Source organism: Neltuma alba, unplaced genomic scaffold (genome assembly GCF_004799145.2).
Source record: "Neltuma alba isolate B1F8T4 unplaced genomic scaffold, ASM479914v2 tig00005686_pilon, whole genome shotgun sequence".
In the NCBI taxonomy this organism is placed as follows: Eukaryota; Viridiplantae; Streptophyta; class Magnoliopsida; order Fabales; family Fabaceae; genus Neltuma; species Neltuma alba.
In genome coordinates this window covers 246,553-260,316 of record NW_021634198.1, presented here as the reverse complement: position 1 = coordinate 260,316, position 13,764 = coordinate 246,553, and the positions used below count along the sequence as shown (strand labels likewise).

Genomic DNA, 13,764 nt, shown 5'->3' with positions numbered 1-13,764 from the left:
AACTTGCTCCCTTGTTGGAAGATTCAGTGGATAATAAATCCACCAAGATCTTTGAGTCAGATTCAAGCTTGACCCTCCTAAAGCCAAAATCCCAACCTAGCATAAGTCCCTTTAAAACAACCCACTCCTCAGCTTCATAAACAATGCAATATCCAAGAAAGTGAGTAAATCCAACATCCCAGTTTCCAGTATGATCCTGAATAACACCCCCACAACAAGATTTCTCACTTGAAGATCTCATCGCACCATCAACATTGATCTTAACCCACCCCGTAGGCGGCGATTGCCATGTTAAACAACCACTTTCAGCTATAACATAAGGAAAACTTGGTTCTTGCAAATGAGTAAAACTCTTCCAAGTTTGAAGCACAGTCATTGTTGGATCAACCGGTTTTCTAAATCTTTCTTCAAAAACACATTTGTTTCGCCAATTCCATAACTCCCAAATAGAAACCCCCCAGATCAGGTTCCACATGCCATGTAATTTTAGACTCAAATCTCTTTTTTAAATTAAAGGCAAACCAGTCCCTCAAATGAGTAGAGAAGAAAGTTGAATGATACCTCAGATGTACCAATTGAAGCCACATATTTCTAGCATTGTTGCAATCTCTAAGAATGTGCATGACATCCTCCTCAACGGAGTTACAACATGGGCAAATGGGGGAGGAGAAGCCCACATACTTCTCCAAGAATTTGTAAGGAGTCTGTTATCAAAAGCCACCCACATAAAAACCCGAATTCTTTCAACGCCATTCCATCTCCATATTTGTTTAAAAATTGGATTATAATGATTCATAGGAATTTGCTCTAGCATGTAATAAGCACTTTTTAAAGAAAAAGACCCATCAACAGTTCCCTTCCAAGATAACACATCATTTCCACCTTCGATCAGACGGGGTAGCATGGTGATCAACCTCTGGAAAATCTCCTGCAGAACTATGTGGCCAACTTCTGGAAATCCCATCTCCCAAAGGCCATCCAATCTGCAACTTTACTTTCCTCCTCAAGTAGCATAATATTTTGAAGGCACACATCACTTATTTTAATGTCAGGAGCCAGCCAGTAGTCATTGAAAAAATTCACAAAGAGACCATTCCTAACATTCCATTTCATACCTCTTTCAACTATATCTTTCTGTTGGGCCACAAACTTCCACAGAGATGAATCACTACCCATAACATCAAGTAAATTATCTTCATTTCGCAACACATACTTCTAAGATAGAACTTCTGCCCATAAGGAAGAATAACCTATGATTAACTTCCAAGCAAGCGTAGCCCCACAAGCCCTGTTTAAAGAGGACAAACTCTTAAGACCAAGTCCACCGTAGGCCTTAGGCAGCACCAATTGATCCCATCCTATAGGATGGTAACCACGAGATGCATTACTCGTCCCCCAAATAAAATTCCTCTGTAACCTCTCTACTTTAAGGCAAATAGCTGAAGGTAATTTTGCAACAAACATAGGGCATACTGGAATTGAGCTAATAACCGACTGAGCTAGAGTAATTCGGCCAGCTATAGACAAACAGTTCTCTTTCCAAGTAGACAGCTTGGATCTAACTCCGTCAATGATGCAATGGAACGTCTCTGTTGGTTTCCTCCCTTTGGTGATTGGAAACCCTAGATACTTCCTTATGTCAGTCGAAATCTTCATGCTAGTGATCTCTCTGACTCTCATCTTCACATTGACAGGCACCTTTCGTGAGAAGAAGATAGAAGACTTGTGTAAGCTAATCTTTTCACCTGAAGCTTGACAAAATTGTTGCAGACACTTCATCATTCACGAAGCTTGATGCTCACGAGCAACTCCAAACAAGAGCAAATCATCAATAAACATCAAATATGAGATAAAAGGATGATTCTTAGTAACCTTAATTGGCTTCCATTGACCATCATTAACAGCATCTAAAATGATGTGAGATAATCTATCCATGCATAAGACAGAGAAAAGGGAAACAAGGGTCTCCTTGACGCAATTGTCTTGAAGGAGAGAAGAATTTAGTTTGCTCACCATTCCATAGCACATTATATGTCACTGAAGAAACACACATCCTGATTAATGTGACAAAATCAGAGTCAAAACCAGCATCAAAAAGAGTATCTTGCAAGAAATCCCACCTAATCCAGTCATAAGCCTTTTCTAGGTCAATCTTGAGAGCCATTAAACCTTTCTTTCTTTTTGTTTTCCTCATCGTATGCATTATTTCCTGGCCCACAATAATATTATCTTGAATGTTTCTCCCCTTTATAAAGCTCGCTTGGAAAGGGGAGACCAAATCACTCATCACCTCTCTCGGTCTACTAGCAAGCACCTTAGTAATGCATTTGTAGTGAACTGTACATAAGGAGATAGGTCTAAACTGGCCCACTATCTCAGGCCTTTCGATCTTGGGTGTAAGAGAAATTAAAGTTTTATTTGCCTTAGAACCCATCTACTTCTTTTTAAAAACTTCCTTAATAAAATCACAAAGAGCCGGACCCAGTATATCCCAATTTCTTTGGTAGAGAACAGGAGAGAAACCATCAGCACCTGGAGCTTTAAAAGGCCCCATAGAGAAAAGAGCCCTTTTAATCTCCTCAATAGTTCGTACTGTGCTCAACTAGAGGAATCAAACTGATTTAACTTTGGAAAGTTTGACTTCGTGTTCAACTTAAATGGGGAGTATCTTCATTAGTGCGTATGCTTCTAAAGTAATAAAGCACATAAGTCTGAAGCTCCGAGTCATTCTGAATCCAATTGCCCATATCATCTTTAAGAGCCGAAACCTTATTTCTCCTTCTTCTCATACTTGTTCTCAAATGGTAGAACTAGTGTTTCTATCTCCTTTCATAATCCACTCTGATCGTGACTTTTGAAACCACTTTACTTCTTCAGCCTTTAAAAGCACATCTAGCTCAAACTGTAGAGATTTCTCCAAATCACAAAGAAATCGAGAATGAGGGTAGGAAAAAGAACTCTAAGTTCCTTTTAGTCGATTAAGAATCCTCCTAATCTTTTTCTCAACAAACTTAAAGGTTTCTCTATTCCAAATCAACAAAGCATTCTTAAGATCAATTAAAGAATTGGTAAGACTACCATCTTTACCCCAATTTGTGGACAGAAAATCCTTAAAATTATCATGAGAAAGCCACATAGCCTCATATCGAAACGGTTTTTGCCCATAAGAATGACCTCTTGTATCATTAAACAAAAGAACAATAGGATTATGATTAGAGTAACACATTCTTAGGGATACCTTTAATTCGCAGTCAATAAAAGAAGTTAGGAAGTTCAGATTTGCTAAACCCCCGATCTAGTCTTTCAAAGAGCCACTTGTAACCAAAAATATTCAGCCCTTCCCAAGTAAAAGACGGACCCAAAAACCCCAAATCAGATAACCCGCACTCATTTTCTCTGTCTTGAAACCAATGCATTTTAGTAAAATTGCAAGATGCCCCACCACTCCTTTTGAAAGCATGCATGATGTCATTGAAGTCTCCACAAACCACCCATGGCATCGAAATCCCAACAAAAATATTCAGCAATTTACCCCACAGGATAGATCGCAAATTTGAGTGGGGGATCGCATATAAAGCGGTGAGCAAGAAGGGCACTCTATCATGCAGTTGACACTTTAAATGGATAAATTGTCTATCTTCATCTAGAACCTCAACCTTAATACAATCATTTTTCCAGGCTGCAAGTAAACCACCAAATCATCCTATGCTGGGAACAACTCTGAAGCCATCAAAGCGCTTAAGCAACGAAAGCGAGTGGTACTTTTAGATCGAGTTTCAGCTAGAAGCAACAGGATTGGTTTCGGCTTATTATAAACTACTTTCAAATTCCTCATTAACCCATTGTTATAGGCCCCTCTAATATTCTAATATTAATATAATAATATCCATAGAAGGTCAAAGAAAATAAGCAAGCCCGTTAAAACCCGTGGGAGAATTGGGTCTCAGCAACAATAGTATTCTCACCGGGTCCACTCTCAATAGACTCAATAGGCTCATTCACCATCGGGCTATTACAAACCAGCCTAATGTTATTAACCCCTGGGTCCACTTCTTCAATTCGAATATCCCCATTGTTTAACTGATGGGGGATTTGGGCCTGAACTGAATTGACTTGATCCATGGCCTCTTCTTCAATTTGATCCATACTTTCATCCTCCCTGTTTTGCCTCACGTCATCCTCTTCAAAATTCCTCACGTCATTTTTCTCGTGGTTTTTCTCTTCACTCATCTCAGTGTTGCTCTCCTCCAGTGTTAACATTAAAATTTCCCCCTGATGAAGATCACAGCCAATCAAATCTTGTGGTCTTTTCTCACTTTTCCTCTGCCTTTCCGTACTCATGGGCTTAAACAAATGCTCGCTACCCATTTCATTCTAAGGTAAAGCTTTCCTGTCCTGTTTGTTTTTTGGCAAGTCCTTCTTCCTCCCATTGTGTTTTTGTATAACGTCAATGGCGTGAAACAATTGTTGCTCCTGAGGTACCTCTTGTATGATTTCATTAATTGCGAAACTGTTATGCTGATTTGTTGTCATTTGTTCATCCATGTCAGCAAGTACCCCAAAGTGTGATCCCCTATTTTTTGGCCAAACTTGATCACCCTTACCCTCCTTCGTCCTCTATTGCCGGTGAATCTTCTGCACCACTCTCCATTGATCCTGCACGCAGTCAACTTCTACATTTTCTCTATTATTTCGATTTCCCCTGCTCTCCTCTACATTAACATTTTCTCGTGGTTTAACACGCTTCTTAGATGGGCAAGAATCATGCCTATGACCATAGATTCCACAGTGTGTACAGAGCATATGAAGTCCCTCATACTCAAGATAGTAGTCTTCTCTGTCTAATGAAAAACCAGGCATTAATTGCTTAGTAAGATCCACCACCACACATAAGCGAGCATCATGACTCCTTAGCTGACATGAAGTATTAAAATCCACCTTAATGGTTTCTCTAATCCTATTACCAATGATTGTTAATGCCTCTATATCATAATACTTCAGTGTAACTCTTGGCAATCTTACCCAAATAGCCGCCTTATCAATCTTCACTCTCTCAGGGAAAAATTTCGGCTCCCATGGTCTTATTGTTAGATAATGATCATAGATTATCCAAGGACCTCTGGTAAGTGCATTGAAATAATCCTCTCTATTTGACAGTTTCACAACGTAGAAGCCATATCCAATATTAATGAGGTTGATAACACCTCTCTTGGCCCAGAGTGACTGCAGCCTGGAGAGTAAGGCCTTATAGCCAATGTTGTGATCTAGTAGTTCCACAATGATTGCTTTCCTCCATGATCTATACAGTCTCTTCTTCATCCTTCTAGAGAATTAGAAGGTCAAAAAATTTCTGTTAGGGTCTTCCATTGTTTTATACAATGGTTCCTCATTGCCCTATTGGTTATCATCTGACATATTATCATCAGAAACCATGTCAGAAGGATTCTCTATATCGTCATCGGACAATTCACTCTGCCTATCAATCCCTTTGAGTTTCTCAACAAAGGAAGGACCCCCAGCTTGGGATGCAGATCCTTTAGACCCTAGTTTAGGCCAGTTACCATGTAGAAAGCCATTCCCTCTATCTATAGCAGCATTCTTTATCTTCTTAGCACTTTGCAGCAATAAATCATCTTCCTTTTGGGAGGAAGGGACTTGCGGAGGAGCTTTCCCAGAGAGCACAATCGCCATCTTCAATTGCTCAGTGTTTTGTAGGCCTCTCACTTTTCCTTCAGCGGGATGTCAAACAGTTCTTGATCTAGAATAGTTTTACATATAGGACAATTAAAGGGTGAGTCACAACTCAAAGTTTTTGAGTTTTAATCTTTTGGCATCTAGTGGAATGGGTGGCATCAAGTTTGAACTTTTAAAGATAATTGGACCACAGTTTATATACCATAAGAATGGAAAACGGTTGCCACATGATAAGGGAATTGATTAAGGCTTTGTTGGGTTCAATGAAGGGGAGGGGAGATGAATTAAGGGGAGGAAATGGGAGGCGAGAGAAGGGTATGAGTTTTGTTTGGTTGGAGGGAAAGAGAGTGGAGGGGAGATTTCTTGTTTGGTTTAGGAGAAGGGAGAGAAGCTAATTATAAGTTAACAAATATATCCTTACCTCTTTATTTAGATTTCTTTATTATTTTATTATGATCTTTATATCATAATTATTATTTTCTAATTTGTAAATATAAAAAAAATCAGATACCTTGAGACATAACAAATAGATTATAAATAATCATATATCAAAATAAATGTCAATAAAAAATATATTATAATCTTTAACATATTATATAAATTATAAATAAATTTATGCTGCAAGTTTTAAACTATTCCATCCTTAATTATATAACGTGCGTAACCTCACATGTTTAATTAGATAATACACAAAGTTTTGTGTAAAAAAATAAAATTAAATTAAAATAGGTATATATGGACATGCATATCAACGAATTTGGAAGATTAGGCAGAGAGTGTGAGAAGGTCTCAACGACTTCAAATCATTTAAATAAATGAATAAAAAATACGGATAATGCTTATATGATGAATGAGATGGAGGATGAGACAAGAGGAAAAAATATAGAAGATTAATGGCAGAGAGAATGGGAAATGATGAAATCAGAGAAAAAAAATATGCAGGAAAGAAAAGAACCTCTGAGGAGTTAACAAAAAATCTGTAGAAGAATAGTAGGGGCTGAAAAGAAAAAAAAAAGTAGAAAAAAGCAAAGAGTAAAAAAAAAATTTACTAAAAAGGACAAACTTAGAATATTAAAAAACTAACATGAGTAATTTAATCAAAATAAAACATAATTCCCCTCTAAAAAATCCCAAGCTTGGAGTTGGAGGGGAGCCAAAAAAAGAGAAGAGAGCATTAAAAGACAGATTTTTTTTCCTCCCCTCGCCCCCATAAACCTTTCAAGCAAACAGTGCATAATGGAAAAACTACAATAAAATTCTAAGAAAAAAATTAATTACAAAATAAATCCTAAAAGTTATCATTTCTTATTTTGAAACTTATTTTTACATTGTTATATTTTCTTTTCTTAAGACTTCATTATAATTCTTCCTTGATTAATAGATCAAAGAAACAAAATTTTTCCCCTTCCTCGTTTTTGTGAACACAAGCCTCCCACTAATTATGCGTTTGGAAGGCATAACACTAGCAAAGGCAAGATAAAAGAAATCATGAAATGATATTTCAGGAGATGATATTGATCTTCAGTGTTTCGAAGCAACCTGAAGAAAAATATTTGTTAACAAATTGACAAGACGCACTTGCTCAATAGGCTTCACCTAACACTCATAACATACACCACGAAGCCAAATGCTCTTTTAGCTCTCAAGTTATCCATGAATAGTTTCATTTGACACAAAGTACATCTATACTGAGAAAGCAAGGTATCATGAAAAAAAAAAAAAAGGAGAGGAGAAAATTAGATAGAAAATTCCTTAACTCTATGCTTTGCCATTAGGTTTAGGGGATTGTAAGGGAAACTGGTGGTGATAAGGAGATGCATGAGATCCATGAGGAATAGAGAGACTCCTCTGCTGCTGCCCATGCCGGGTAAGCAATCCTCCTTGTGTTCGCCCATTTCGAGTATTAGGGCTGGCACCAAATCTGTCAGCTTGCATTGTCTGAAAATAATATGATGAGCTCGCCATGTCCTTGAGGTTTGGCAGGGGCTTTAAAGCTTCCACGACTTCGCTCATTAGGGGTCTGGCTTTTGGATCTCTGCTGAGGCAGTGAGCAGCCAGTTGGGCAGCTTTTTGAGCTCCTTTTATAGAAAAGTGACCTTCTAACCGAGGATCTATCAACCTATAGAACCTTCTTCTCTCTCCCAGATGTGGCCGAGCCCATTCGACAAGGTTATGTTCACCATTGGGTCGGTTTTTGTCCATCGATCTTCTGCCAGTCAACATCTCAAGAAGAACAACTCCAAAACTGTACACATCACTTTTTGATGTAAGATGACCTGCCACAAAATGTAAAATCTGATTAAAATCAGTCGTATGATTCAGATGTTGTGTTACAATAATTTGAAACAAATTTAACTACAAACGATATGCATAATAAATCTACAGGTTTTCAAGGTTACAACACACAGCGAACAGATTAACCGCATGTACAAAAAGGAAGACTACGATAACCACAACCACTGCAGGCAGTGAAACCATAAACTCCGAAATGAGACAGAGATACGATATTAATCCATAAATCTATGATATTAATCCAAACAAACAGTCCCACATGGAATTGCATTTTTACAATTTTGTTATTAATTTTTGATAGAACAAAAATATGTGGAAGAGAATTAATGACTTGAACTATGAACAAGAGAGAAAAACCAAAGAAATACGCACCTGTGCTACTTTAATGAAGAATAAAACTTGTGAATTTAGGCTCAACAAATGGAACTAAAATTACCTGTCATGACATATTCTGGCGCTGCATAACCATAGGTTCCCATCACCCGAGTAGATACATGGGTTTTATCACCCTCCGGACCATCTTTGGCAAGTCCAAAATCCGAAAGTTTGGCATTGTACTCCTGGAATGTTACCGCTTTAGAAGGATTGCAAAATGGAAAATGACATACTTCTATAGCAGTTTTTGGCACTTACAGCATCCAACAGTATGTTGGAAGTTTTAAAATCCCTATATATTACTGGTCGCTCAGCTTCCTCATGAAGAAATGCCAGACCCTTCGCAGCTCCTAGTGCAATTTTCATTCTGATGGACCACGGAAGCGGCAGGGATCCTATATCAAACAAGGATATAATCCCAAGAAAGTGCTGTCACAAAGCAGAAGTTTTATATTCTAGTCCACAGTCAACCCATGTTGGTTCTAAACAATATCCTGGCACTATGAACCATGTGCACATACGCTAACACAGACATGCTGACACATAAACTTCTACGTGTAATGCATGTGCGTCAATATTTTAAACTTTCAACAGGTGACAAATCACTAATAACAAGGGGAAAAAAATCAGCTGGTATTATTTTATTTTCTAATTTCTAAGTATAATATGCCATAGTTATCTTAAAAGTATTTACTAAATCAAAAGTTGTTAATCAATATTATTAAAATTACGAACAAACTATCCAAAAAAGAGGAAAAATTTTAATTATCTTATCAAGACGAATTATCTTGCATTTAACTTTACATTTTTCCATGGTCTTCTCCCCTTCCTTTGGGCTCATTCGTGTCCAAGCCAAGTTTGGCTCAATTCCAAGCATACTCAGATAAATGAAACATTGCTTTAATTTAGACTGCTTTGTATGTATGCTGGGCACATTTCATCAACAACTGTGCTAGATGTAGCACATACAACACACCTAAGGTAGGTAAGTCCATGCTTTGTAGTTCTTAAATAAGCAGGTCACAAAAGCAGCCCACATCATTTTTCTTTTTTGTTTTTTTTGGGGGGGGGGGGGGGTGGTGACACCATTTTCCGCCAATGTTTATTTGCATCGAGAAGGCAACATGTTTTAAGGTGCCCTGGTGCTCCAAATACAATTAGAAAATAATTCGAGGAAACTCATTAGACCCGGGGAGGGGGGGGGACTTACTCCTAAATAGGTGGTTCTCCAGGCTTCCCCGAGGCATGAATTCATAAACTAGCAACCTTTGATCATCTTCAATAGAGTAGCCTATAAGTTTAACGAGGTTGGGATGAATTAGATCACCAAGAAAACTTACTTCAGCCTGTCACACAAAAGAAACGAGACAAGACATTATCAAAAAAGGAGTAAAATGGAATGCAAAAAAAAAAAAAAATCTTCAAAAGACGACCAAATTCTACGAAATTCATTAGATAAAACAGGTTATCAAAGGTACAAACCAGCCATTCTTTATGACCCTGGAGCCCATCATGATTGAGGGTTTTTACAGCAACTGTAAGCCCTGTGCCAGGTTTCACTGGAGCAGTTCCATTTTCTTCAATCCATCCCTTGAATACACAACCAAACCCACCTTCACCAAGAAGACTCTCAGGCCGGAAGTTTCTTGTTGCCAGCTTAAGATCATTAAATGAGAACTTTCGAAGCCTGGAAGCAACTTTAAGTTCCTCTTCAAGTTTGGAGGTGGATGAATTACTTTCCGCGTTACTTGTGGTTGTAGAAGAGACTACTGGAGCTGTTGGTTGATCTCTACTTGTACCGTTAGTTGATTTACTTTCAGCTAATGAGAAGCCAAAACAAGTAGACAGGCTAAAGAATCAGAAACTATAATAGCAGTAACTTCATGCAATATTGAGCTTAGGCAAGACGAGAGGGAATTGCTAGATTCAAAGATCAACATTAAATTAAACGGAACAAAGAAATACAGAAAGCCCATGAAAATAGACACTCGTTGATATAATTAGTCGTCAAGAGACAAGTCTATTTGGATGCATTTCATACAAGCAATACAACTTAATTGCCATAAGTTAGTTGAGAATGCTATCATATAATGTATGAATATAAACAACACATAATGAGGTAAAAAAACTTAACCCAAAGGTACTGATGGAAATAAGGAAAAGCAAGGCAATTAAACCTGGCAAAGCTCTCAAAGAAACATTTGTTTCAACACCCTTGACCCTGGTACAAAGAAATGATTTGTTCCCACCATTGTCGCTTTACTATTTGGAATTGAGAAAATGGATATGTGAAATTGACTACAACTATAACTCAGCCCTTCTGTCTTTAGTTGACTCAATGCTGGCATGGACACATAGCTGCCAATGTTTATATTTAGTTCTTTCCAAACGAGATTAAGCCTAGCTCCCTTTCTAATAATTACTTAACTAAGTCTGCCACTAATTACTTAATAACAATTAGTTCCAACTCTAATTTGTTTCAGTCGGAAATTCCCATCCACAGTAACTTCTCACCCAGAGCAATACAGAAGCATATGCAACCATTCAGGAATATGGAAATCTACTTGGGATTTAACTATCAATTGCTTTAGGAAAGTAAATGAAACTGTTATTTCACAGCATGCGAACCTCCTGCGTAGGTTCAACTCTCTTCTGACGCAATCTGAAAGGGGCCAGAGCAAAACTTATCCCATACACTTGTTCCCAACCATCATTTCACATTTTGCAACATAAATTCAGCTTGAATTGCCACATAAATCAGTAAACTTGCACTTGATGGTCAAGAAAGATTTTTACCCCTAATGTGAAGGATCATATGCTGAGAAAATACTTAAAATCATGCTATCTGACCAAGGAAGGGAACAATTTAAACATACAGTAAAACATGCGTAAAAGCAGATCATATGAACAACATTTTTTAAGGAAAATAGAAGTTACCGTAATGAGTACTGATGCTGCTGACTGAGCTATCAACCTTGGATCTCGAAGAAATGCAACTGCCAATGAACCTCAGCCCAGCCCAACACCCAGTTTCTTCCTCTTCCACAACGCCGTCATCTTTCTTCTTCTTCTTCTTCCCCTTTGATTTGCTGACATCCCAAGACTCCACCTTACCATTATCAGCACCCAACCCCATCTCTTGAAAACCCTGAGGACTTAATCTCAGATATCATCAAAAGCCCGCGTATACCGAACACCACCCCCTCCAATGCCCCCCTCCCAGCACAACAAGCAGCAAAGAAGCGTCAAGCCCGGATGATAAATTCCCTAAATAAAACCTAAAAATCACAACTCTACTCCTCCAAACTCCTCGAAACACAGTAATCAAAACAAAAGCCGGTAACTTAAACCTAGAAGGAAAACGAAGAGAGCAGATCACGTAGCGCAAATCAGTGTCCAAACACCTCCGGGTCTACCGAGCCCTCGATTGATCGACTTGGGGAAGCTGAAGGTAGTAGCAGTGTCAGCTCAGCGCAGAAGGAACGCAGCACCGGAGTTGAACTAAGAACAGAAGTAACCTCTCTGCTCAAAGACACAGAAATCCCAGAGATGGGCTCCTTCTCTTGAAACTGACTAGTAGAATACAATGCTGCAGAAAAAAACAAAAATGAAGATGGCCTGCCTTTCCAATTTATCGATTCTCTCTCATTTTCCCCCCTCTGCTAATCATTTATTTTTCTTTAACCGAATCAAAGACTAGAAAGAAGAGTTTGATCACGCAGATTGACAGAAGTACCACCGCGGCAAAAAATGACAATAAAGGACTGCAAATATGTGAAACAACATAGAAAGAATAATTTTTCCCCCCTTAAAAAAGTAAGTATATAAACAGAGATACTTTTATAAAAATCACTTACAAATAAATTGTAAATTGTATAAGTTCTGTAAATACTTAAAACTTAGTTATAATTTTCAAAAAGTCGGTTATAAATGGTAAAATATTAATTACCAATATATATTTTTTATAAGGATCAAATGAAGAGTACACATATATATATTACTATATTCGGTCATTAATATAAAAATTAATTTAACATTCAATTTAATTCTAAATATAAAACTTTAATATAATGGTAAGCAAAATCAAACTGAACCAAATCAAATTCAACTTCATTTTTTCGGTTTAGTTATTTTAGTTTCCTACATGTTCAGTTTTTATTTATTTAACAATTTGGTTTTTTGTGTTCCGTTCAATTAAAAAATTTAAAATTAAAAAACCAAAATAAATATATTATATATTTATATTTAATAAATATTATTACAATAAATATATATATGTGAGTTTATGTGAGCTGCTTAAATATATTTATATTCAATAAATATGGTTATAATAAATACTATTATAATAAATCACATTGAATAGTGAAGTATTATTAATTAATGGTTGTAATTATGTTTTATTATTATTGTTAATTTAAAATCACTTTTCATATTTATATATTTCAGTTAATTAGTTAACTGAACTGAAATATTTTGATTAATTCCGTTTCAGTTGGTTTTATTAATCAGTTTTGGTTCGGTGCTTAAAATTGGCTATATTCGATCATTCAGTTATCACCGAAAATCAAATAAAAAAACCAAATACTCACCCTTACCTCCAATCTACTTTATCTTTTACATTTATTTATTTTTTTTAAAATAATTATTATAATAGTTGCACATGTTAAATGTTTGATAAAATGATAATTATAGGTAATACACATTATTAGTAATGGTATTTTGAGAAAAACAACATTTATTTATTACAAATAACTAATTTAATAATTTATTTAATTTATTTAAATTAATCAACCAATTTTTATATTAAAAATATGAGGCTGTAACACAAACACATAACACACAAGTTTGAACCCGTGACCTTAGAGAGGGCTGGCGCTGCCAGTCCCAAGAGTCTTTGAAATTATATTATGAAATGAAAAAAGCTTGCAAAAACGTGTTGATAATTTATTAATGTTAGATTTCAAAATTTAGAATTGAGTTTCTAAAATTCACAACTAAATTTTTAGAATATACTCCTCCAGTCTTTAATATAGAACCTAATTGTTGAGTTGATTTTGATCCTAAATATAAGACCTCTTTCTTATATTTATCAATTTTTTCTAAATTACCCTTATGGATACTCCCCCAACCATAATCAAGTAAAAGAGGGAGAGAAGATATTAAGAAAGATGATTATAGTATTTTAAGAAAAGCATGTCATATTTCTTATAATTAACTAACTTACCTAATTTTTTTAAGCTAATCAAATTAGTTAGATAGGTATTATATTAAGAATCGGAGGCGTACAAAATTTTCACAACTTGTAACGTATTGATGTTATTTTTTCAAGGAAAAATCGATGAAAATTTTCTATTGAGAAATTTTGTTCGATAGAAGAAAATGAGAACGAACTTGTGCAATGAT

At 36.4% G+C, this 13,764-nt stretch overlaps 2 protein-coding genes across 3 annotated transcripts; both read right to left on the bottom strand.

Annotated features, from left to right (window-relative positions):
- Window positions 1-4,617: 4,617 nt before the first annotated feature.
- On the bottom strand, window positions 4,618-5,319 carry LOC114748366 (uncharacterized). Its single transcript, XM_028936739.1, has one exon. The coding sequence runs from the start codon at window positions 5,317-5,319 to the stop codon at window positions 4,618-4,620; it is 702 nt and encodes a 233-aa protein (XP_028792572.1).
- A 1,846-nt stretch (window positions 5,320-7,165) lies between these two features.
- On the bottom strand, window positions 7,166-12,010 carry LOC114748347 (probable serine/threonine-protein kinase PIX7). Of its 2 annotated transcripts, XM_028936712.1 has the most exons (7): window positions 11,712-12,009; window positions 11,299-11,628; window positions 9,844-10,181; window positions 9,572-9,707; window positions 8,620-8,756; window positions 8,423-8,546; window positions 7,166-7,970 (listed from the first exon to the last, which is right to left on the bottom strand). In XM_028936712.1, the coding sequence occupies exons 2-7, from the start codon at window positions 11,495-11,497 to the stop codon at window positions 7,453-7,455; spliced, it is 1,452 nt and encodes a 483-aa protein (XP_028792545.1). In that variant the 5' UTR covers window positions 11,498-11,628; window positions 11,712-12,009; the 3' UTR covers window positions 7,166-7,452. The 2 variants fall into 2 exon arrangements, with proteins under 2 accessions (XP_028792545.1, XP_028792546.1); XM_028936713.1 differs by having other exon boundaries at window positions 9,844-10,154; window positions 11,299-12,010.
- Between the last annotated feature and the right edge of the window lie 1,754 nt (window positions 12,011-13,764).

Bases quoted from the DNA above. Each gene is read 5' to 3' on its own strand.
- LOC114748366 (XM_028936739.1), bottom strand. From the start codon at position 5,319: ATGAAGAAGAGACTGTATAGATCATGGAGGAAAGCAATCATTGTGGAA.
- LOC114748347 (XM_028936712.1), bottom strand. From the start codon at position 11,497: ATGGGGTTGGGTGCTGATAATGGTAAGGTGGAGTCTTGGGATGTCAGC. The intron at 8,757-9,571 runs GTAAGTCCCCCC...TGTTTGATATAG, and splicing joins GGAGAACCACCTATTTAGGA to GATCCCTGCCGCTTCCGTGG. The intron at 7,971-8,422 runs GTAATTTTAGTT...ATTTTGTGGCAG, and splicing joins GCCAGAATATGTCATGACAG to GTCATCTTACATCAAAAAGT.